Source organism: Cygnus olor, chromosome 8 (genome assembly GCF_009769625.2).
Source record: "Cygnus olor isolate bCygOlo1 chromosome 8, bCygOlo1.pri.v2, whole genome shotgun sequence".
Lineage (NCBI taxonomy): Eukaryota > Metazoa > Chordata > Aves > Anseriformes > Anatidae > Cygnus > Cygnus olor.
In genome coordinates, this window is record NC_049176.1 from 16,487,079 (window position 1) to 16,513,008 (window position 25,930).

Here is a 25,930-nt window from a genome sequence, read left to right on the forward strand (position 1 = left end):
CAAAACTCAAAAAAAGGAGCATATTAGCTGCCTAAAATACTATCATTTCCTTGCCAGAAGCTTTACAAACTATTGCACTTTTTCTGAATCCCAGTCCTGCAAGGTGCCCAGCATCCTTGAGGGACACAGAGGACACTTGCTCACTTGCGGTACTGGGCTTTAGTGGAGGATAGGTGAGGGATTTTTGAAATTAGTGTTTTATCTCCCTGCATTGCCTTTTCCAAAACAGTGAGTTCATTGCACCCCTTACACTCAGGTCAGCAGGAAATGGGCCCCTGAACCTCTCTGCATTGTTCAGAAATCTTCAGCATGAGTCATTTTGGTAGTGACTCCTCTGTGACCTGTGGCCTTACTCTTCCAGCTCTGGAGAGGAAACTGCAATCAGTGCCTCCTGTTCGGTGCTGCATGTGAATGGAGACCTGGACTAAACTTTCCAGAAGGCCCTGGAGGAATTCTGCATGCTCCCTCTGACCAATTAAAATACCTCCAGCCCTTGTACATAAAGAACCTTTCTACCTGCTTTGACCATATGAGAAAACAGTGTCATAAATAAAAGGAAGGTCAACCCAGATCTTGTTAGATGTTGAACACCTTCAGCTCCCACTGAAGAAAAGAGGGAACAGGGCACTCAACAACTGTAGGATTACCCGTTGAAGACCACATCCTAAGGGATTAACAATAACCAGGAAGACAATATAATCACCTGTTACAAATTATGCAATCCAAAGCATACAACTTAAACACAGTTCCCTGTTGGGATTAGCCAAAGTAAAAAAAAAAAAAAAAAAAAAAGTCAGCAGATAAAAACATTTACTTTTGCCAGTAAAAATTAAGTTACAGACACCCTTGTTCTCAGGGTAAAATAAACTTAAAATATCTTAAAACAGTGAAAAAAATACGAGAAAATTTTATTAAAAATATATGTACTCCTTACTCCAAATTGCTTTGTACAGAAAGGACTTTTTGAAAAAGAAAAAAAATAATCACAAACTAAATGCATATTCCAAAGTATGCACTTTCTACAGCATATTTGGTAGAAGCATTATTTCTGTAAAACTGAGCAAGAGGAAGTTAGTTATTCAGCTTTCATTTGTTCCCTGACATCAGAAGGCAACGTTTCAAACAAGGTGTCCTCTACAGTGAAACCAGTCCGCTTCAGAGATCTACATTCACCAAGTTCAGCTGGAGAATTTCAAGTGATTGCCTTTAATATCCAAGTGGGATAGGAATACCAAATTACCAATTTTAGGTGGAAAGGACTGACAAGGTTATTTTCCCAATTTTCAGAGTCTAAGTTTTTGCAAAAGTATAGTTCATCTGGCACACTCTCCACTTTGTTGCAAGTAATGGAAAAGTACTGTAAACTCTGAAGAACTCCTATTTCAGGTGGGATAAAGCGAATGTCATTGTAAGACAAATCCAAATATCTGATTTGTTGCATAGGAATAGGTGGGATGGAAGAACCTCTATTTTGTTATGGCTGAAGGAAAGCCGTTCGAGACTAGTGAGTTTCTTTATATGCTCCGGGATGTATGTTATACTGTTGTACCACAGCTTTAGGATTGTCAGTTTTCTCAGATGTTGAAAACTTACTATTTCTCAATTGATTTGAGGTTGTTTCCTTTAAATCCAATTCCTGAAGACTGAGAAGGCTGAAGACTGCGTGAGGTATGCGTTCCAAATCACAGTGAACCAATTCCAGCTGTGTCAAGTTGACCATCTTCTTCAGGTTGTTGAGCATCACTAGCTTAGTGCCATCATTATGGATGCACAATTTTTTGAAGGTGACTTGAAACATCGACAGCAGATTGTGGGATTTTAGACAAATTACTTTTTATGTAAAGAACTTTAAGGCTTTTAAGTTCCCGAAAGACTCCAACGTAATGTTTTGGAAATATCGTGACTTAGGGAGCCAATTAATACAGTTCTTCCAAATTTCTGAGGCCATACATCCAGTGGGGGAAGTTCTCTGATGTCATCAAACTTGACGCTCAAGATCTTGAGATTCTCCTTCAGAAACGCCAAGGCAGCGCTGTGGATCTTCACAGAACATTGGTGCAATGAGAGCTCCTGGAGATTGTCCAGCTGTGCAATGGTCGCTGGTATCATTACATTGTTAATAATTTCTAGCTTCAAGACTGCAGCTCAGTGATTTCAAAAACGGTGTCTGGTAGTCCAGAGAGCATGAAAAGCTGTAGCTCCAAATGGCTATGGGAGTTCATCTGTAACCGCTGTCTTAGTTTATCCGCAGTCCACTCATTGTTCAAGTTCAGCTGTTTCAGCTTATTTTCACTGACTTCAGACAGGAAGACAGCAAACCTCTTGAATAGAGAGGATCATATTGATCTATCATATGAAGCATAAAAGCAAAGTCGTTCTTGACATCTGGGATATCATCAATTCCTGTCTCTTGCCGAACATATTCAAAGGAATATTCTTTCAGCGAGCGATAGAACAACCCAGTATAAAGTATAAAGGCATGTGAGGCCATAGATGCTTACAAAGCACAGGTAGCAGTAGGAGAGTTTAGAGAACAGATGTGCCATCGTGTGATTACAGCAAAAATTCTTGTATCCTGTCATGTCTTCTATATCAACATTACAGACTACTGTAAATTAACTTCTGAGACGAGTGCTGTGTTGTATGCAATAATAATAAGGAATTAATTACCTAAGCACAGTCTGGCGAACATACATGACATAGAGTATATCACCCTCCTCAACATGCAGTCTAAATTTCTTCACCTTTTCAAACAGTGCTTTGGCCTGTTCACCTTCTTTCTTGTCTAATGCCCCAGGCGTTCCCTTATCCACAACCAGCTTCTCAGGGATTGATTTTAAAGACTGTGTCTTGACCAAAGTGCCTTCAGCGCTTGGCTGGACAGTATTAGACTTATTTATGTTGTTCTTCCTGTTATCCTTCTCTTCAGAGTCTTCACCTGATACTTCGGATAAGGCTCTTGTTGTCCAGGGAGAATCAAAACATTTCCCAAGTATTGAAATGAAGTGTTCAATTTTGGAGCTCGACCCAGGGAATTTGAACCAAAAGTTACTACACAGCATGAAGACCAGCGTGTGTATAAGGACAAGGTAAGGGAAGTACTTGGCATACCAGTGTAGGGCACGTTCATAGCACACCTGATTTATAAAGCTGTATTGCTGAAGGTCCAAATCAGTCTTCAGCCCTTTCATTTCAACTGTAGCTGGAGGAGTGGATGGCTTGGGTGGAGGAAGAGGGGTTGTATCTGGGATTGCACTAAACACATTTGAACTATTAGATTGGTTCTGGCAAGGCTGTACTCGTTTTGGAAGGCATATTATCTTGTCTTGCATGACCTGAAACACACAAAAAGATATCTTTTAAGCTGATGTACAAACAATGGTGGCAGTACCACTGGGTAGCTGTCCTTGGAGTTCCTCCAGCTGTCAGGCATTCCTTCCCATAGCCTGGCACTCGATCTCACAGTCTGTGCTATTATTATTATTGTTGTTAGTCCCAACAAGATACTTGTTCTATATGCCAGGAACTAGGTCACCCCTTTTCATCAATGGTTAGCTTTCCATAATTTGGATAAAAGGGCATTGACATAATCCAGAAAAAGCAGAAGTATGGGTAATGCTTCCAGAAAAGACCAGGGATATCCTGCACTGCTCTCCCCAGAGAAAGACTGTTCTTGACGGTTGTATTCATCCTGGGAAATGCTACACAGTATTCAGAAAGAGCTTAGGCTTTGAAAGCAGCATAACTGCATTCATGTGGCTTTACACTTAAACTGTGATGTCTATCACACACAAAATGGCTGACAAAGAGCCAACGCGGGCATATCTATGCCGGGAGGACGCTGTTTATCTTCAGTCTTAATAAATACTGATAGTGATATTAGAGAGTCAATGGCATTTTATACATGTACGCGCACGGACATCATTTTTTCAGTGTCTCATACAGAGACAGTTCTCACAGTACACACCTGTGGGAACAAAGTACCTGTCCTTGACTGTCTACAATGCAAAAGAACAGCAACTTCTTTAATTTGGGCTCGCCATTCACGTTGGTAAACTCAGGTGGAGATTGCCTTTAGGGACAATCACTTTTGGTTTAAGTGGGATAACAGTCTGATTTCAGGGCTGTGCTCCCAGAGGTCTTAATTTTAAAATACTAATCCGTGTGATAAACCAAAAGATCTGTAATTTGCCCTGAATGACTACCTGGGATTAGCCAACTAAGAACATGCCTTCTACTGCAGTATGAATGTATCCTTCGACATCGTGATTGTTGAAAGCACTAAAAATAGGGTATGCAACAAGAGCTTCCAAAGGCAGATCCTCCTGACGATCCACGTCTGGTGTAGGGAGATGCTGAGATGAGATCACACGTTTTTAACCGTAACTGTTGACACTTCAGAAACTCCTACCATTAATTTTTGCCTGTAAATGCTATTCTGATATTCTCACACTGCCATTAGTTACACTCTAGATTCATACCTCTGGTAGTAAGTTGAAATAAAAAGAACCTGCCCGTCATTTGAAGTGTTTCCATGCATTATTTTCCAGCATGCTTCATCCAGTCAAGCAAGTAAACTTTAGAAACACGGATGCTCTACTTCATGTGCTTAAGCAAACACTTAGTTTATTATGCAAAAAACAGCACTGTACCGAGAGATTTTTAAACATGGACATTCCTATCTTTTCAACTGAAATATTTAAATGGTGAATACAGCAAAACCATAGTTGATTTCACATGAAACCTGGGACTAGGTAAGTGAAAATCTTAGGCCATATAGGTGAGCAAATCCTCCTGAAATAAGAGCTTTGGTCAGTGTGTCCCTTTAGCTCCATTTCTGAGTCATGCCAAAATACATGGACCCACGTTTGAGCCAGTACTACAACTTTCTGCTTCCTGTGGAGTCCATACCAAACAGTACTTTCCATTCTTTTTCAGCTTTGGCTCTTCAGCAAAATTTAGCTACAGTGAGTGACAGTAATGTCAATTGTTTATGCGTCAGCATCCTCAGAGATGCTTTGGAATGGAGGAGGCGTAATATTAGTTGTGGGTGGTGTTAATAAAATAAGCACATGCATTTCAAGTCCCTTTGAAACACAAAAGCAAAAAGTATTAACATTTGCCAAATAAGGAAAAACAGAAATTACAGAATCACATTTTTCCAAGCTTCTAAGCAAAAAAAAAAAAAGTGGTACAAAAAAGAACTTAATTTGATCATCTGTTTTGTTATGCCAGATTGTGGTGAAAACAGGCATACATGCACAAGCCAAAGCAACAGCTCTTATCTGAGCTGGCATCACTCCACTGACTCTGGTGCAGCTCTACTGATTTACAGCTGCAGAAAGTCTGGTCTGTGTTATTTGATGTTTCTGCCCAAGCAGCTTTAATCCCCAGACTAGCAAATTTTTGCTTTGTTCACTGCAAATTCAAGAGATAAACAATGCAAGGCACCGTCCTCGCAAGGACTGTCCTCACTTATTGCTCTCTCAGTGCCCCCGAGAGCACCTCCCTCGGCCGATTTACCTGCAGCGTGCACCCAAACACACCGATCATCACATGGCGACGGAGAGATAGTCTGTGAACACATCCCACCGGGCTTCAGCACTCTGAACGCTGGCTGCTGCCTCTGAAAACTGGCGAAACTCGGTCACGGGAATCATCCTCCTGGAAAAGAGCAAGGCCAGCGATCAGCCTCTGCAGCCAGCACCCACCGGTCTATGCAAGACAGTGAGAGGTTCTTCCGAGAGGTTTGACACAAGCCGCTCTGGACATGAGAGGCCTGGGATGGGCACAAAGTCACCAGCTGCCTCCCAAAGGTCCCTCGGACACCCACCTGACAAGGGATACTCGTGCTGCCACCCAGGAGCACCAGGTCCCGTGCATGCAGGGAGACCAACGTGCTCTGTGCTGACTCCCACCCCACCCGACGGGTCAACGCGGCCTTCTAAACACTGCCAGCTCCGTACGCGCTAGCCTTGATCTCAAAGGCCGGGCTAAAGCAGTTATCCGGTGCTCGGAATTCACAGGCCCGTTTAGCTATCGTGTTTCATTCGCTTCCGTTGTATTCATAGTGGTTTCTGGGATGCTCTTGAATATTTGTGTGCATACTCACTACAGTTTTAAATCTACTACGTTTTGAGCGCAAGTTGCTAAAGTGCTTTAGCTAACCAGAACTACAGGCAGTATGGGCAGATCAAGGGCTTTATCTTCACCTCAGATGTCTAGGCTTACATCATCACCTCCTCGGAGAAATCAGCTCCCGCACGAGCATGTACAGACAGACACCGATCTGTAAGTCCGCACTGAGTTGTGTAACTGAATCCCTGAGATCAAACCAGCACTGAAACTCCCCAGTAAGTTACAGTGGAAAGATAAATACACATGGGAACGTAACAGAAATACTCCCAAGGACAATTTACGAAGAATGTCCTTTAACTAATATCGGAAACGCTCACCACAATCACCTCATGTCACAGCCATATTTTAAGAGTTTACAGTCCCGGTTCAGCTGTGTGCTGGAACCCACGGGGTGGCTTTGGTGCCACCCAGCAGCATGACGGCTCAGCCATGAGGGTGCACGTGCTGACACACTTCCCAGGGACTGGGGGGATTTGGCTCATCCAGAGCCAGGCAGGGAAGGACACTGCCCTAACTGCAAGTGTACGGCCATCTTACGAACGTATCGTTGCTCCCACTGCACCAGCCATACTTGGGTGAAAAGAGGGCCAGCTCAACACCCCCTCAAGGAGCAATGTGTCTCTGCTTGCCCAGCAGCTCCTCAGAAGCTGGACCCATCCCCATAAGCAGCAGCATGCACGAGGTGACGCCTGTAAATGAGCTTGGGTTAATAGCTGGGCTGGGGCTTCACCACTTCCTGACTGGGGAGCATAAACACCTCCTAGCCCCTTCTCCCTGCCCTCTTTCAACCCTTTTGTGTTGCTTTTAGCATCACTTGGGTGGACAAGAGAGTCTCTGTCAGCTTCTCGTCTTCAAGAAGTAGTCCCCAAGACACGACGCAGGCTATGAAACCAGGTGAAGCCGTGCACCTCCCTTGCACAGCCAGCAGTCCCCTGCAGCACATGCAAATTAATTTATTATTAATTTTATTAAGCTGCCAGCTGGCCTGAACAGCTGCCTGGTGGTAAAGGGATGCAGCCGCCGGTACCATCCACACCCCGGAGCCACTCCTCTGGTCCATGCGTGCTCGGCTAGGCTGCAGCAGGGGCTGGGAACTCTCTTGGACCCATGGCACAGGGACAGCCCTCAGGACCTGCACCACACAGCATAGCTGTTCCATTTGATTGGCTCCACTCTGTATTTTTAGGGTCCTTTGTTGTGTTATGTGGTTGCTTTATTTCTTGTAAGTGACGTGTGGAGAATTTAAATGAAGGGAGATAGTTCCTGGTGGCACAAATACATGCTGCTCCCATCCCTTGTTCTCTTTTGTGGTCACTGTTTGCATAGTGTGACTCCTCATTAGCAGAGTGCACATACTGTCACCCTGATTAATGGTCCAAGCGGGGAGACCTGTGCACAGCCAGCCTCTCTGAGCCATGCCAGGTCTGCAGAGCAACACCACAATCTGTTTTCCACTTATATTTTCCTTTATTTTTTTTATTTTTTTAAAATGAAACAGTTACTGAACAATGGCAGTAGTACTGCACATAGCGATGGTAAATAACCTAGCAGTGTCTGATGACAGGCTACTTCTTTTTTAGCTTCAGAAAAAATGACATTCACAAGAAGCTTTAAATGGAGATTGGACATGAAGAAGGTGGATAACCATTTTCCAAGATTCTCTGGAGAAACCCTAGTGCTTCTTTCATTGTGACACCAGCACTAAAGAAAAAACACTGGAAAGAAACACACAGGAGCCTGGGCTTGCCAGCACTGCTGTAATGGCATGACAAAGAGTTACACAAAATCGCGCCGTCTTCATCTCCCTCTCCCTGTCACTACTTTCACACTCTGGCCTGTCCAGTGACCAGGAGGACATCCATTAGCAATGACTTCAGAGCCCCAGCAGAGACACAGCAGGCCCACACAACCCCGACATAACCCTCCTGTCCACAGCAGACACCCGGGGCCACGCACACAAACAAGACCTGTTGTGATTCTCTCAAAACAAAGTGATTCTGTCAACCTTTACATTCATTTAAACAAATCAAACCAGAGATGGTAAAAATTCCTACCGCAGCCCAAAGAGCCATCTCTGGGACAGCACACAATCCATTGCAGGTCGCTACCTCCTCTTATCACATGCAGATGGAAGAACATGAGTTTAAAATTTCAGCTGGTGGAAATTAAGACAGTGTGACTGATTTCAGCTCGCCTACATTCAAAATGCTATTTAATGGCACAATTTACGGTACCCAAAACGTGAAATGTGACTTAAGTTTTAACCCACCTCTTTTAACCCACCTTAGGAAACTTTGAATTCTAAATATTGGAGTAACTTTTCTAATTACAACCAGAATTTGTTCTTTTTTTCTCTATCCTGTATTTCTAACAATCCTCAATCTCTAGAGAAAAGAAACTGCACATGAGACAGATCACCTGGCATTCTGCTACCAGTAGGAAATCAGAAAGAAACTCAGATTAAGAGCTGTACTGGCTCATTGAACAGTGCTGCAGAAAAGTGCTTAGAGTTTGCCAGATGAAAAACAAAACAACGACAACAAAATGGAAGGGGAGAGAAACTAGGAGGTTTTTATTATTTTAAATTTTCTAGGATATAAAGAAGAGTCAATCAATGAAAGTACATGATAATAAAATGAAATGCTGGAATCCAGGAAGATGTGTAAATAACACCTGAATCTTCTTGCAATGGAAAAGGAGGGTCAAATCCAGTACCCTGAAGGCACGTGCAAAGACTTCAAGATAATAAGCAGATACGGCTTTTGCTGGAAATAGAGATGTGGAAGACACCGAAAACAAAACAAAACAAAACAAAACCCACGACATTCAGGTCCAAACTCTTCACTGATGTAAACAGGAACAGCTTCCAACCAAATAGCAGATACTTACTCCTGCAGAAATCTAACCACAGAAATCAGCTCATGCATGGGCAATGAGAAGCACAGCACGATGACTTAACGTGACCTGAAAGAGCTAAGGAGAATAAATAGGTTCAAGTGGGAAAGGAAAGTACTAGACACAAGTTAGACTTAATAAATGAGAGATTAAATCAGGGGATGACTCCGAAACAGCCACGTCACAAAGCACCTCCTGAGCAATTGGCCTTCACCAGGGGAAACGCAGGGATGCGGTGTGGACACACGCTGCAGAACGTAAAGGAAATTAATTAATTAGCTGCTTGGCTCTGGCAGCCCGCAGGAGTGGGCAGGCAGGGCTGCCAGTGGGATCTGCGGCTGTGCCAGGCTTCGTGCTCCGAGGAACGGCTGCGTCAGTGGCCGGACGGGGGTAGGCCGACAGACATGGCTTCCAGCTGCGGCCACCCTGCCACTCCCGGTGAGACCAGCGGACACACCAGAGCCCTCCTGCCACGGCACTGCAGGCTGCCAGAGCTCCTCACCTCGGCCCATGCTCAGAGCAGCCTGAGGGATGCGACATGGTTACAGGGTACAGACACGTTAATGCTCGTGGCTGTGCACCTCCAATACAGTCCTCAATAAACACGCTGTTGGCTCCTCGCGGCTCCCCACGCTCCAGCTATTGCTAGGTGACCGTTGCTATTTTTAAGTAGATGCTTGTGGAGCGACTTAACTTGTTTTAGGCGGCGTAACTCTGAACGGACACAGATAACTGGGCATCCCTGCCTCTATTCCACCTCTTGGTGCAGGTCTGTCAGCACCCAGACCCCAGCAGGGTACAGCGGGATGGCTGTGGGCTGTCACTTGCTGTCCTTCCCTCACCGTCCCCAGGCTGGGGACCGGCCTGGCCATGAGGGGAAGGATGACCTCCAGACTGCTGAGAAAGCTGCTGAGCAGCGAGGCCTGCTGCCACCGTCCCAGCTATCACATCCTTGCTGAGCAAAGCCCGAAGACGTGCCCCACACTTTGGGCCCGGCCCGGCCCACCGTCTGACAGAATGGCGGCGGCACAGCTGCTTGTTGTGCTGCATGTGAGAGACTGCGGCTTGGCAGCGCTGTGTTTGTCAGGCTACAGACATTATTCACCAGAAGGCAAGCTCTTTGCCATCTTACTCTTCCAACAGGTACTCAACCACGTTGCTGTGCCCTCCGGCAATTGCGGTCATCCATCGCTTGTTTTAGGTAACATCCACAGCCTCGCACCACAGTCGGGGCCCCTGCGCACTGGGCAGGCAGTTAATGTCAAGGTTGCACTGGTTCAGTTAGGGCAGGGTATAAATAACAGGCCAGAGGGAGAAAGGAGGAAGAGCACAGCAGTAGGACAGAGGTAAGGTTGCAGAAATGGTTTAGTTTAGAATGAGGAAGCACAACAAGTTGGTGGTATCTCTCAAGCTAACCAGAAAAGATGTGAGCATTATTCGCCAGCTGACGCTGAACCACATTTCCCTGCCATTGCACCAACCCCGCCTTGGGCAGAGGACCGGCACCACCACCTCCTAAGCTCAGCCCTGGGCACCGCAGCCATGGCCCCGAGCCGCTGGCAGAGATGGTTTTCCGCAAGAGAAAATTTATACTGGGACCATGCAGTCCTTCACATCAAGATCTATCAAGGGGGAAGCGTTGGACGGGTAGAACCAGCTCTCCTTGCTGTTTTAAATATATTGCATATGTTAGGATAAATTATGAAATGCCTTTGGGAATACCGCTGCACAGTAGGTCTCTGGGCTGGTTCCCATACATGATTTATAGCATATTCAGCTTCATTAAAGGAACAGAGCACAGCACATATGTAACAGAGGCCACAGCAATTACAGGAAGCGACGAGCTCGTGACTTGGTGGCAGGGACTTGCTGAGCTCTAGGGCACATGGGACTGGCATCACGCATCCCCAGCGCCTGCAGCTGGCTGTTAAGTGGTCACCGCTCTACAGAAATACTGTCAAGTCACTTTTCAGGTGGCACCAAAAATTGTTCTAACCACTTCTAGAAACAGGCTTAGGGGAACAGCACTGGACTATGCATGTTACAGAAGTTGCTGTCTTTTTTTTCAAACTTTCCAGACCCCTATGACCCAAAATTTAGCCTGTGTATTGGGGAAGCATTTTTTACTGCACTGTAAACATCTGCCCACAGCTGACTAATTTTAATTTATAAACCTTGGAAACTGTGGTTTTGCATGTGTCTGCTAGTTGTGGCAACTACAAAGGCTGATCCTCGTCTCCAGCACTTGCCCTGGAGTCCCCCACAGCTCCTGGCACTGCTTGTGCTGGCACCGCAGACACAGATAATGAACCCATTCCACTTCGTCACCTAACCGAGAGGGGAACAAAAGTGGGCCCAGTGACAAGGCCTCCAGTCTGAAACAGCACTGATTAGACTAAGGGGGAAATAAGATGATAAGGGCTGGAATTAGCAACTCCTAATTCCCAAGAGTTTGATGCTGTGCCCTTATCTGAGTTCTTACAGAAATCGTACGTGCGGAGGAATGGTATCTGAACTGCCCTGACACTGAGCTCTGGTAATTACCTTGCTATCTGTTTGCACTGACCAAGATGTCCAGCATTTGGTCTGCTCCCATGTAACAGACAGTAATACCGTTACTAGTAATTTCTCCCTGGCTTTGAAGCATTGCAGGAAACTAGTGTCCCCTGTCAGGCTCTACAGCCGTTGGTGTTTCCTGTAAAATAAAATAAAAACTGTCTTTTTGGGGTGGGGGGGGTGAGGGGGAAGTGGGGGTTGGAAAAACTACTTTGAAAACCGAGTATTTGGAAGTACAGCAAAAAGGTCTCGCATGTTGCCATTTCTTCAAACATGATGGGCTACTTTTTGTTCTGTTGATCACAGCAGAGGTTTTCATAGGAAGAAATACCATCATTTGAAAGAAATACAAACAAATGATGCTGTTGCTTAAACATAAATCCCACGTTAAGGAACTGGAAAGTCCTTAAAAACAATCCATTTGCATCCAAACAAGTTATTTTTAAGAGACGTATGTTTACTGCATCGTCAAACAAAGCACTTGACATTTGTCTTCTCGGGGGTGAAGCTGGCAAGGAAATGTGGCCAGAAGGAAGGACAGAGCGTGAGTCAGGACTCCCGTCAGGAGGTGGCCATGGACTCCCTGCCTTGGGCACGCCACATCGCCCTGCCGTGCCTCCAGCTGCAAACAGAAAGGTGCCTACTGCCTTTACCGGGAGGGATGAATACAAAACCACAATATTCCTCTTTCCAGTTCTCTGCAAGTGATTGAGTCTGAACTCACAGCAAGCCCAAACTCCTCTGCAAAGCCACCGGAGCTGTGCTGATGCCGCACGTAACCGCAGCCGCCATTAGGCTGCCATGCGGGGAGTGGACAGAATACAGCCAGCCCGTAGGACGCGTTATTCCAGCACCCACAGTTTGGTGGCCCTACAGCCCACGCCCTGCCCAACGCCCGCAGCCAGCGTCGCGGGTTCAGAGGCTGCAGTGACCGCCCCGTCCCTGCTGCGGTGCCCAGGGAGCCCCTCCCAGCCCCGAATCCAGAACTTGGAGCAGACCTGAAGAATGTAATGAGGAAGTGACTTTAATAATTGCGCATCAAAGTATATGCTGCAATTTCCACCTACACATCCAGTAAGCGCCGCCTTGGCGACGGCATCCCATACAATACCCTTGTTGTTTTAATTGAGCCTCGGTCCTTTTTCATGCATTACACACCAAAAATACTTCCTATTGTCAGCAGCTCTTTGACTTCTGTTTGGTTGGACTGAAGACAAAAAAATGTCCAGGGCCAGATTCTGCCAGATAAAATCTCAGTGGAATCGATAGCAGCTCTTTTGTACCATAGTGCTGTGTGGAGATGTAGCTTTGCTGAACTCTTTGCCCAAATTTAAAGAAAAGTGAACTCTACATTTCCATGGGATACTCTCCACTTTTGGGCTTTGGCAATCACATTCTTAGTTTATCAGAGCTATCACTGAAGCCTAGGGCCCTCTTTCCAGAGCTGCAAAATGTTCTTAATGCACGTGAAAACCTTTAACAGCAAACCCAAGAGCAAGAAACTTTCCAGAAAGTACTATTTTAGTACTGCTGAAATACGTCTGAATGATTGAGAAAAGTAAATGCTGATCAAGTTTTAATCGAAGCTACAACAGGCTTTCCACAAACACTTACTGATATATTCAGATAATGAAGACAGGAACCATGTCATAGGATAGAGAATTTACATAAACTAGTGCCAGTCATTATCAAAGGAATATTCAGGGACTCCAGGCTAAAACAAGTGCTCAGAATAAAAATGTTCAGATGATATAATTAAAAGTTAATTCCTAACTGGGACGTGAAGCACAAAGGGTCCATTCTGAGTCTAAGCGGTTCAACCATCTGAGAAGTTAGTTAAAACTTTTTAAGCGGTGATTGAGCCAAAAACATTAAAGAAATGCTGCTTTCACGATTTGTGAGACTACTTCGCATAAGGGATCTTTTCTGCTCCTGCTCGCATGCTACACAAGAGAGCTTTCTAAACTTTGCAATAGTCTCGTAAAACACAAATCCCCAAACGCCCAAATAAACATGCGGGTATTCTCAGCCTGAAGCACGGCTGATGCATTTTCCTGCCCCCAAACCATCCTTTGTGGCAAAAATCCCCAACAATGAAAACATAGCTCAGTCCCACCTGCACTTCTGAAAAAATGGAAAGACTAACATATAGAAACTCAAGCATGGGCATTCTTATAACGGGTATGATCATCTTGTTCAGATGCAAACGGGTAAGATAAACACGAACAGCTACAGAACCCGAATTGCTACTCATGCAGGAAGACTTTTAAAGATCACCAACCTCAGAGGTTTGGGAAACCAGAGCTACCTGCCTAAATTCTTTACCAGACGTTTTCAGTGCAGCACCCAGCCGTGGCCCGCTGGAGGGATTAGCTCGAAATGCACTCCATCAGAAAGCCTGTCTGTGCCCCACAGAACGAAAGGCTGTATCCACTGAGCCCCAGCTTCGCCAGATCAAAGCCATCGCACAGGGCTCGGACCGGGCTGCTGCAGGCGGGGCCTTTTCCAACAATACCGTCCACAAACACCCACTTCGCCCTGTGAGCTCGCATGAGAACAGCCTACCACTGGGACTACTGCTCAGGCACACACGCTGGCTGGCAAATAGAGACACCTGACAGTGCACTCTCAGAATACCGAACTGCTTCCTTACAGCAACCCGTGCTCCCGAGCTGCCACAGGGTGACGTGAAGCCGGCACGTGTCAGCCCCTCACAGCACAGCGGGCAGGGGCAGCACCCAACACATGCTCTGCTTCACCACCAGCTCCAGAGCAAGCATGCAGTCCAAGCTCCTACCTCGTTTCCACGGTGAGCAAACAAAACTGGAAGTGTTCTCAGCAGCAGTTAGCAGTCTCATGCTGGCTTGTTGAATTTGTGATTCCCATCAACACAAAAATCACTGGGTGCTATTGCCACTGAAGGGAAACGTGGGCTGGTGTCTCGCTTGGTTTCAGCCGGAGCATCCTTAGTCCAGAATTTGAAGTTGGTATACAAGGCTGGGTGCTGCTTGCCTAAGGGTCAATGAAAAGTTGAAATCTGACTCCGGCAGAGAGAGAAACATGCCTTTTATACCACTCTGCAGGAACAGACTCTGCCACCCGCGCTGGTTCAGACCCCGGGGATCTTCACACTCACTCCAGCAGCAGTGCCAGCAACTTTCCAGGAGAGCTGTGACATGCTGCCCTGCAGGGGGCATTTCTTTCATCACCGCTGAAACACCAGAAGCAGACCCTACACATTACTACAAGCCTATCCGAGATAACACAGCCAAGAACCCTGCACTCCAGCTTAAAGCAGGATTCTCCCAACGATTAGAAAACGCACAAAGCACATACATGGCACCGCCCTACCTACCTGATCAAACACTCGACTGCAAATCAGCCCTTCATGGAAGCAGCCGACACAACCTCCACGCTGGAAAAAAAACGGAGAAAAACCCCACCATCCCGATCCAAGCTTCAGCTCTCCGGATGATGCAGCTCTAGGGTCTGTCCTGTGCCTGACCAGACACTGCGTCAGGCACCAAGGCACCAAAGGAGCGCGGTGCAGGAAGGCTGAGCCAGGGCTGCCAGCCTCGCAGGCAGCCCACGATGCTGTGCCTGCCTGGGGACGGGGCAGCACTGGGCCTGCCCTCCGCTGCAGTGGGAAGCGACACAGCAAATGGCACTGTCGCATCTGCCCAGAGAGTGAACCAAACCTCCCATCTTCCTCGGGGGACAGAGGTCTCAGGAAACACCAAAACCCAACCAAAGCCATTGTGCTACGGCTTGAGCTTGCACCAGAGCTGGGTCACACAGAACCGCTGGGCGCGCAGCTCGGGGATGAAGCAGAGAGAAAAGTTTCCATTATGTCGAACACATGAAATCCAACGCTGGCTAACAGTCTCCTGACAAACCATTTTGGAGAGAGAGTGGCTTCTTTGCTGCACTAAGATTTTGGGGGGAAGTATTTTAGAGTTCCTGTCTTTTTTCCCTGACATACAATGTTTCCTCTTCAGGCGGTTCCTTACCACACGCCCCCCCTCCGCTGCCCTTCACAGCTCCCCGGCAGCGAGGACAGGATCTTTTCACTCAGTTTTCTCAAGATGGAAAAAAAAAAAACCTGTAAAATTCAACTCTAGCTCCTGCTATTGTGAATTGTTTGGAGTACCATTGGAGCTTTTTAACTTCCTGCAGCATTCAAAGAGGCTTGGGCTGGGAAATGCCTTTCTGGCAACAAATAGGGGCCACTTGAATCAATGCTAAGAGGTCAATGCACAATCAGGGGAACTGCTGCTCCCAACAGCCTCCGGCCCGTTTTGTTTCGGACCCTGCGGCCACTCGGGTGACCCCCATGCCATTTCACCTCCCCGCCGCCAGCTGTGACGCTGCCCCGCTCGCGGGCAGAGCCCTGACCAGGGGCCTCCAGCCCCAGGTGGTGGCTCCAGCGGTGCTGCCGCAGGAAGCAGCCCGGGCTGCTATGGGATCCGGCTGCCTGATAGCGCCGGGCGCTGAAGCGAGGAACTTTTGTGGAGTTCAGGAGTCTCCGATGCTGGTCTTCTCTGGCAGCCAGCGCTGGCCATGTCCAATGCTGGGCACACAAATGCTGGGCACACAAAGTAACGAATTTTTAGGGTTTCTGTCAGAAAGTTTCTTCTTAAAAGTTATTCCAACAGTAAACAATTAAAAAAAAAAGCTACCACAGAACGGTGTTATTACTGTAAAACCTACAGCAGGGCCTGTAACTACCCAGACGAGAGGAAAGCAGCATCACCGCTGCCACACATTTTAGCAAACTCAGAGTGCAACTGGAAAAGGAAATGATTCAGAAACCACAGGTGCTCAGCGCGGGCTGCTGCGCCTTGCTGGCAGCCCTGGGCACAGGCGAGGTGCCGGGAACCCGAGGCCAGGTCGCGCCGGGGAACTGGCTGGGAGCGGAGCTGGGCCCGGCCCCGGCTGCCGACCGCGGCGTGTCCGGGGAACAACGAGAACGGGCCCGGGGACGGGAGCGCTGCCCTCGGACTGCTTCCATCGTGCCAGAAAGAAAAGTAAAAGCGGCTCTGAAATCGCAGGGGGGAGGGGAAACGTGCCCCCTCGGCTGAACAGGGAAGGCATTTTTCCCGTGTTCCCCGCACTGCCATCTTTTTTCCTCTTTTCCCCACCACCTCGCGAAGCAGCCCCCTGCCTCCGCGGGCTCTTCTCCAGCATCCTGCGGGGCTGCCGCGCTCCCGGGAGCGAACGCGCCCACGTGCGTGGTGAAACCCCGCTGCTCACCGACCGCACGTCCGACCTCGGAGCAAGCGATTACCAAAACCCCAGCAGGCCACAGCTCGCACGCCCATCTCGGCACATTCCCCCACTTTCACACGTTTTCTTCCCAATGAAATCCTACCAGACGCATCCTGCAGCCTTCCCCAGCCTCTCACCGCGCTTGGCCAACTCTCCCCGGCGAGATGCAGCGGCTGCGGGCGAGCGCCCGCCAGGGCAGGGCGAGGCGAGGCGAGGCGATGCGGGGCCGCCCGCAGCCGGTGCAGCAGCACCGGGACGCCCCCGCTCCGCGCCCCCGGCGGGCTCGGGAGGGCCGCGAGCCCTCAGCAGCCCCCCGGGGCCCCGCTGCCTGAGCCGCGGGGGAAGAGCCGGCGGCCGGGGTCCCCCGGAGCCGCCCGCCGGGGCTGCCTCGTCCCGGGGAGGGCAGCGCGGAGCCGCCGGGGCTCGGCACCTCCCGGGGCCGCCCCCGCCCAGCGCCAGGCCCCGGGCACGGAGCCTCCCGAAGCCCGCTCCCGGCGCCGCGGGGCCTACCTACCTGCTGCCTGCCGGCTCGGCGCGGGGGTCACGGGCGGCGGCCGGGCGGGCGGGCGCTCATGCCGCGGTGCGGAGCGGTGCGGAGCCGAGCCGAGCCGAGCGGGGCCGGGCCGGGCGGGGCCGGGCGGGGCGGGGAGGCCGCCGGCAGCCGCGCTCCGCCCTCGCCGCCGCGGGGCCACGTCTCCAGCCCGCGGCAGGCGGCGGGGCCGGGCCGGGCAGCGCAGCCCCCTCGGGCCCGGCCGCGCTCCGCCCCGGGGCCGAGGGGGGCCGGGGCGGTCACCGCAGCCGGCGCCTCCCCGGGGGGCGGCCCGCGGCGGCGCCGGGGCCTGGCGTGAGGCGGCCGGGAGGGGTCCGGCCGCGGGGCGGGTGGCGGCGGGGGGAGCTGGGCGAGGCCTCGGCCTCCGGCGGGGCGGCCTGGGAAGGCTGTGAGGAGAGCGGGCTGGCAGCGCGCTGACAGCGGCGAAGCACCTCAGAGGGTGACAATTGGAAACACAAACTTGCAGCCCGGCGATTCACAGCGCGCGGACTGCAAGCTGCTGCTGAAAGGAGCGGCGTGCTGGAAGGGACTTCTGCCCGGCGCTGCCAAGGAGGATTTACGGCTCTGGCAGAGCCGGGACGGGACAGGCTCAGCATCAGAGGGAGGCGCTTGCTTTTCCTCCGATGACTTGCCCCGACCCTTAGGGATAGCGTGTGTATCCCCGCAGGGACACGCAAATATGTAAACACGGAGAAACTCAAATATATAACCCCCCTGGGGGGAGTTAATGGAAACAAATACGCCATGAGGCATCACAGCTGTCTTACTGCAGAAACGCTAACTGGATCGGGATGTGGACCGAGGGGCTGCTGCGGGGAATTCTGGCTTCGCGTCCTTCTGAGCCATCTGCTTCGGGGCTGCTGAGGGCAGGCGCAGGTTCCTCATCCGGGAGCCGCTGATGTGATTTATAGCAGTGGAAGTTCAGCTCATCATCCGACCGAAGCGTTTGCTTAAGTGCTTTGCTGCACAGAGCCGCTTCCCTCAGCAGAAGCCCCCGGTTGGGTTGTGTTTTCTGAGGAACCTCAAGAACCAAGGGCTTGAAGCTGGCGCAGCTCCCTCCTGGTCCTGCGGAGCCGCCAGCCTAAAAGATTTCCGCAGTAATTCACCATTATATAATTTTCATGCTTGTCCCCAGGCACCGGGGAATATGGCAGAAGATTAAAACAAATGAGCAAGATTTCCATACGGACAAATGCCCTGGGTTTCTTTTTTGAGCTAAAGAAACCGTTACCATGACTGCTGCATTCATTTTCTTTTTATTGGTTTCTTTCCATTACTCTTAACTCCTGGCAGCAGCTTAAGAGAATCCCTCCCTGTCCTGGATGGTTTCTTCTTTCAGCCATCTGCAGTTGTTCTGTTCACCCTTTCGTCATCACTTAGCTCATTTAGTCTTTTCTCATAAGCCAGTCCCTCCCATTACCTAATCACATTGCTGCTTTTCCCTGAAGTCCCTCTCGGTTGCTCATTTATTTCACAGTGACATGGTGGCCAGTAAGCCTGCCATTGTTAACATTTCCTGTTGTGGACTTTTGGGCTATTTTTGTTCGGAGTTGCTGATGTACTCTGAGCGTTGAGCTAAACTTCCCGAAGAAGAATAATCACAGGCAAGGTCACTGATATTGCAATAGAAAAGACAGTCCATGGATAATTACACCTGGTGGGATGGAGGCTTAGTGCACTTCTACTGCATGAGCTCTTGGTGGGATAAGGCCCAAAATTCACATATGAAATTAAACACACTCCTTTGCTACCTGCAAAAAATTGTGTAATTTATTTGGAAAGTTCCCCTACTGTTTTAAGGCCATCCAGGCAGTTGAAGCCTGAAGTCCTTTGGGGGTCTTTATTTTACTGAAAGCATCATTTCTACCACAATGAAACAGGATTCAAGCACGTGTGTGACTGCAAGTTTGCTTGCTTTGATTTCAGATAGCCTCTTTCTTTTCCGTTGACTCCGAAGGAATGTGGGACAGGCCACCTAAGAAATGCCATTGCTGCCGACTTCGTTCGTTTGCCTTTTTTGTCAATTGGCCTATTCTATCATTCATATTTTACAAATTCCGGAAGTGTTATTGCTGCTACTGTGTGCTGCCTTGCAGCATTTACACTGCAACAAAACCAGTGCAGCGCTGGTTTGCTCTGAGTTAAACCCACGGCCGACCAGCCGGCCGCAGGGACAGCCGGCACCGTCAGCACTCACCCCGTTCAGCTACACGCGGTCTGACTCCTTGGCGTGATCCAGGGTCGGGATGCACAGTGCCAGCACAGAATCTGCTGGGATACAGCCCTAAATTTCCTATTCCCCCTCAAAATCCCCAAGCCTCTTGGCTCCCGAGAGCAGCCCTGAAGTTGGGGACGAGGGGATGGTGCCGCTCAGAGCTTGGCAGATCCCATCTCCCCTCAGCCTCAGGCGAGAAACTGGGGCAAGAGAACAGGGGCTAGAGTACAAGAGCTTTGACTATACTTGGAAACAGACCCACAATGAAAATGCTTTCCATCAGTCATCTCTTTCCAACAACTGTTGAAAACAGCATAATCTGCTAACACAGAAAGCTAAATTGCTTTCAGACAAAGTACTGAAAAATTACTTCTGTGATTTAACTCGCGTCCAAGCTGCATGCTCTGACAGCTCTAGTGCTTCTCAGCTACTTGAAGTTTGTCAGTTTATCTTTTCTCTGCTTTGCTCTCCTCCAGATTTACATTTTAAACCCTTCTCCCTCCACAGCAGTGTTTTTGAAACATGACTTTGATTTTACACCACCAGATGCTTAAACAACGACAATGTCCTGGAAATGCAGACTTTTAAAATAGATCATGTGGATGCTATGGATTGAATCCAGGTAGGAGAAGCAAGGCTTCAGAGCAAGGTGAGTAGTATGCTACCATCTCTTAAGCCTGCAACTTTTTTTTTTTAAACATATTAACAGCTACTTTAGTCAGAAGGAAAACACAAGAGGATTTTTAATCTCATGGACTCTTTTGTTGTTCCTAAGTAAAGAGGAGCCACATTCAGCACTGCTACAATTACAGTGAAAGCAGTACTATTATATCAGGGAAGAATTTGGCCTAACTAGTTCTCTGTGGAGTGCTGTATTGACAGCACTCCCCACATACCTTGTATTGTTCAGAAAACAGAGAGCAAAAGACATGCCAAAAGAAACAGGACTAACTCCCATTTTCTGACCTTTGGCTGAACTGGAGCTCCTGGATTTGAAAGGCGCTTTACCTCTGTTAGGCTTCTGATCGTTAAGTTTTCTTCAGTGATCTGTCTGCAAACTTAACTGGGGAGCCGTGCAGCTACGCTCGGTACACCTACTGCAGCTCTGAGCCACGTGCTTCACAGGATGCAGCATCTTATCATCTAATTTTAGAGGTGATGCAGTAAGGGGGGGTACTGCACACAAGGCAGGAGGGATGGAGCCCAGCAACCAGAGCTCAGAACAAGCACTTTATAATTGCTAAACACTGCCATCCAAACAGTGGCTGTTCTTATTACTACCAGTGCATCTTCATTGGTGTGACCGAATAAGCAAGCAGGAGCAAGGACATCTTCTGGGGGAGGATTTTAGGACGAGGGGTAGCTGGGGCAGCCCGGACACCTTTGGCTGCCTGAGGTCCTGCCTCACAGCCTTCCCCTAACTCTGCCCCCTCTGACGGTCCCTGCTAAACTGCTCTAGTTGGTCTCACATATGTACTGGCTTTTTTTCTTTTCCTCTATGGGCACCTTCTCTTACCCTCATTCACACACCAGATGGCTTAACTCAGGTGATCACTTTTCTCTTATACTTGGTTTTCTCAACAGCCTCCTACCCCTCACAGAAGCCAGACCATAATGCTCACAGAGCCAGCCTGCTTGTAAGCAAATTAATGCACAGAATATAAATTAGTACAAAATGGCTCTACTTAGAGGGGAGTGTCTGTTTGTCAGAACGGTGACATACCCTGACTGGTGTCCTGGTTGTGATGCTGTATGGGACTGAATCACTGGCTCCGTGACACACTCCCCTGGTTTACATCATGGAAAGAGGTAACAGACTGGCAGTTATGGTACACTCTGCATCATGCTTTGTGCTTGGATCTTTCAAAGATGAACCCATTTTTTTCTTGTCATTAGACCCCAGCTTGGATTTTTTTTCCCTATGCCCTCCCCCCATGAAATTCCACTGTCAGACTGCTCATCTTTTTGTCCACTATCTTTCAACAGTTATTTGCAGATCTTTTACTGCTAGCAAATCTGTGTCAATAAATCAAATTAAAAACAAACAGGGTGCTCTCAATGAAAATATCCTCTTACACATCTAACAATGATAAACATTTGAGAAACAGGTCCCTAAACTTCTGTGGTATTTTAAAAGACATCTCAAAATAAACAAAAAGAAATGTTTATTGATCATCTGGAATTTTTAATTTCCTATTTTGCATGGGAACCTGAGTAATCAGACATATGGCATGCTTATTAGCCAGGAAAGGGTCAGGATTGGAACAGACTCTCAGAATTAGAAAGTACTAAAATATAGCAGCAATCTTGGCTGCCTAAACTTCAAATAAACAATGCTTTGTGTTAATCGCTGGAACAGATCAACACTGACAAAAAACACAACTAAATGATTCCCTGAAATTTGTTGCCTGACAGGGGAGAAGGCTTGGTGGACTGGGGATGAGCTAGTCAAGTTACCCGCAAAGGTGATTAGCTGATACAGACATAGCTAGTAAGGAACAAAATGTGAAGTGCTTTTTGGTGGCTTCTCTGTGAGCTCAGGAGCTCTAAGAGCCATGGGATTCTGCATGGGATGCAGAAGTGTCAGGTCAGATAAAAGCAATCACATCTTGGATTTATAATGCCACTGAGATACTAGGCACTAAAATTATGTTCTGGCACAGCGTGGAAGCACAGCTCTCAGGCCATCCTGCTGCCAAAGGAGGCACAACAGAATGAAAACCTCCCCATCACGCTAGCTCAATGCCAGTGATTCTTTAAACCAGTAGTGTAACAGCAGAAGACAGGTCCCAACATTTTCCTGTGTCATTAGACGAGGCCCTCGCACCAGATGAACGGATGCATGCTTTGCTGCCTACATATGACACAGGTCCAGGCCTACACTACTTCCAACAGAGGAAGCCAGCATACATCCTGTCATGGGCTTTGTGCTTGTTCATCACTGACAGTTGCTTACGTGGAATGCATCTGACCCCACTCCAATTATTAATGTTCAGACTTGCCCATATTTCAGCGCACACAGTAAAGAGGTGTTATTCCCTCTTGTTTTTCAATCGCAGTTTTGAGCCTTGTACTTTACTACAAATCAATTTGAATCCAACTCTTAGGAAAAAAAACCAAAAAACTTAAGTTCACAACTTCAGCTCTGGCTATTTCACGCTTCTTCAGGAGGGAACCAACCCAAAAGACAGGATACTCCATTGTTTCAGCACTTTGGTAAAAAAAAAAAAAGCCCCAGTGGGCACAGTGTCTGAAGAGGGTGACTGCACAGGAAAGTGAGCAGCATTAGGGAACTTGTAACAGCCTTTCGACATGAGTGGGCATCAATTACAGCAACCTGTAGACAACACAAACAGTCAGTCCAACTATTCAGCTACCATACACAAGGCACGCACCTTTTTCATTTTCACTTTCTCCAGGTTGTTAAAGGTTGGCTCTCCACTGCAACTACACCTGATTCAGCTACATCAGCAACTCCACGTTCAAGTCTGTCTTTACCTCTAGAAGTGCTTTTCAGTCCTCTGGGCTCTGGCGACAAGCCATTCACACAGTTGAAAGCGTGCAATCCAAAGGCTTCATTCTTCCCTTCTCACAGCTGTTAGCGTTCCTGGTGGATGCAATTTGCAGAGTTGTCCAAACAGTCCAGGTTACACTGCCAAAAGTCTGTATCTGTATGAACAACTATCACACCTAAGAGTGATAGTTAACTTAGAGTTAAGGCTGTACGTATGTGGGTACATACATGTATGCTTACTAAAACGAGCCTGCGTGCAGCTGAGATGAGAGAGAGGATTGCTTCTTGTACCACAAACTTAAGGAGATGAACCCAAGCTAGCTGCTGGCTGGGCTGTATACAGTAAGATGACTCTGTTCAGCAAAAGGCTACAGATGTATTTATACCGGAGACCTTTAATAGCCACCGGACTACGCAGTAGACGACTTCCGCTTTAGATTGGCTAGTAACAATTTAAGAGACTGAACCATTCATTTTTCTCTGCCTGGCTTCATCGGCTGTGTGGCACTTTTAGAGTGCTGCATATGACAAACCTTCCAGGAATCCCAAACGCAAATGGAAGCTCCACTGAATCATTTTAAGCAGCTGAAGAACACCATCAGCGAGGCCACACAACTGTGTGGAATGTGATGGATTTCCAGGAATAGGATTGTTTCCCGGAGATTGTGTAAAATACAAGCAGAACCAGGGAACAAAGGTAACGCCGATGGTCTCTGCACTACGAGGCTATTTTAGTTTGTGAAAAGAAGAATGAAGAAAGCATACTTTACCAGGCTAACAGGAAGCCTTTATGTCAAAAGCAAACCATGAAATAAAACAGTACAAACTGATCTCAGCATAAGATGTTAGCTGTCTGTGACTTTATCTTATGAAATCAAATCCATTTTTAGCTTGAACTCACTGCTAATGGAAGTGTTAAGAGCTCTACGTAAATGCTTCCATCCAGCAATAATAAAGGAGTAACTGGTGGTCATTAGATATGAGGACAGAGGCAATAATTCTATATAAACAGGTGAACTCTGCAGTTCTGAAAGGAAAGAACAGTGCATCGGGGGGTGAAAAAGCAAGAGGAGACATCCATTCAGGTTCATGAAGAAATCTATTCTGCTGCCTTGATTCATGCTGACTAGAAACTACTCTGAAGCAGCGGAGAAGCAGAGCACTGTCAAAGCAAAGTACCACACAGCATGAGCAGAAGTGTGGCCTCCGGATATAATGAATGCAAACCTCCCAGTTAAAGCCTTCTGCTCTCTTCCTTCAGGGAACCTCTGCTCCAACATGCCGGAGGAAATCTTACTTTTAAATAAGGTCAATCTCAGAGGTGCAAATCTAGTATGTTTTCAACCCCAGAAATACTTGCTTCTCAGCTTTATCAAGCACAACTCAGGTCCTGAAACTGACTACTGGTGAGTAAAGATTGCAACTTCCAATAAGGAATCAAGTATCAAATCCAGGTGACTTCATGCTTACTGCACAGTGCTTGCATACTGCAATTTCTGATGGTCTTTTCACCATATACAAAGATGCCTGTTTTTCTGTTGTTACTTTTTGGTCCAGCACAGAAAGAAGCAGGAATATGAAAACCCACTTACATGAGTCCAAGGATATGCAACCAGTTACAGACAGCTTATTGATGTTTAAGTAGCAGTGACATAATACTACAGATACTTTTCATATCTATGTATTGCAAAGAACAGCCTGTGTCCACATAGCTAAACTCCCTTATTGCCACCACCAGGGCTAAAATCAAACTGCCAGCTGGCCTGTGCCAACCAGAGCCATGCTTGCACGCTGTTGGGAAGGATGCTGACTGGGCCAGAGCTGTGCTGTGGACAACATTACAACTTGCAGTATGGATACAGCAGATGCAAGTGCTTTGGCTTCCGCCCCAGGCCTATTTAGCTTACCCATGCACACACACGTAGCCTACACAGCTGCAGAAATATTTGCAGACATAGGAGGGAGCGGAAAAAGGGCAGCAGGGCTACCTCCCTCTGCTGTACCATCAGTTTGTGCCAGCTCAAACTATTCAGGGAATTTCAGCTGCAACACCACCATATGACAGCTAAACAGCCTTCCCCCAGACTTGCACTCAGAAGAAACACAGGTGTCAGTCTACTAAAGGTGATGCACCAGAAAACAGGAACTGAACACTTCCCACCAGCACCTATGCTTTGCCATCACATCCACAGCATCTCTCTGGCATGGACTTCAGTCTCCTCATTGCTGTGTGACTCCCCATATGCAAGGCACCACCATGCAAAGATCCTGAGCTAGTCCAGATGAGCTGGAAGCACTGCCTGGCACAGCCCAGGGCACAGCTTGTAGCCCAGAAGCAGCAGAGGTGCATTAGCTAAGAATGAGAAAACAGGACACAGCACCCTGGTTAGAACGGAGGGCAGTTTGCATTCCCTCTCCTGGCAAGTCTCTTGACTGCAATTAGGAAAACAACTCCTATAAGAAAAAAAGCGTTTGTAAAGTACTGTTTTTGTTCTTTTCCTTCCAGTGTAAGAAATACCAGCTTAAGTTCCATAAATTTGTCAGGAACACCACACTTTTATGAAAAAACAGGAACACAGTAAATTATGAGCAACTTTACAATAAAAGGAACAACAACAAAAACCCTGCCTAGGTAAGGCCTTGAAAATTCCACTCAGGGCCACTCAGGCAACTTCTTTGCCTTTTTAGGCAGGTCAATCCTCCCTTCTTCTCCCTCACTTTCAATGTTCCTCTTAGACCCACCAGGGAAAGTTATAAGCCAAAAGCAGATTTTGTACATAGAGATGCACACTTG

The 25,930-nt window shown here is 47.9% G+C and overlaps 1 protein-coding gene across 1 annotated transcript; it reads right to left on the minus strand.

Moving 5' to 3' along the window:
• Window positions 1-893: 893 nt before the first annotated feature.
• LRRC8C (leucine rich repeat containing 8 VRAC subunit C) lies at window positions 894-17,070 on the minus strand. The gene is given in 18 exon segments (XM_040565560.1): window positions 894-1,187; window positions 1,189-1,250; window positions 1,252-1,291; window positions 1,293-1,431; window positions 1,434-1,600; window positions 1,602-1,777; window positions 1,779-1,881; window positions 1,883-1,919; window positions 1,922-1,955; window positions 1,957-2,138; window positions 2,141-2,326; window positions 2,329-2,458; window positions 2,460-2,617; window positions 2,620-2,663; window positions 2,665-3,335; window positions 5,524-5,555; window positions 5,558-5,664; window positions 16,961-17,070. Coding segments are annotated over 17 exon segments (2,376 nt in total). The 5' UTR covers window positions 5,661-5,664; window positions 16,961-17,070; the 3' UTR covers window positions 894-1,075.
• Between the last annotated feature and the right edge of the window lie 8,860 nt (window positions 17,071-25,930).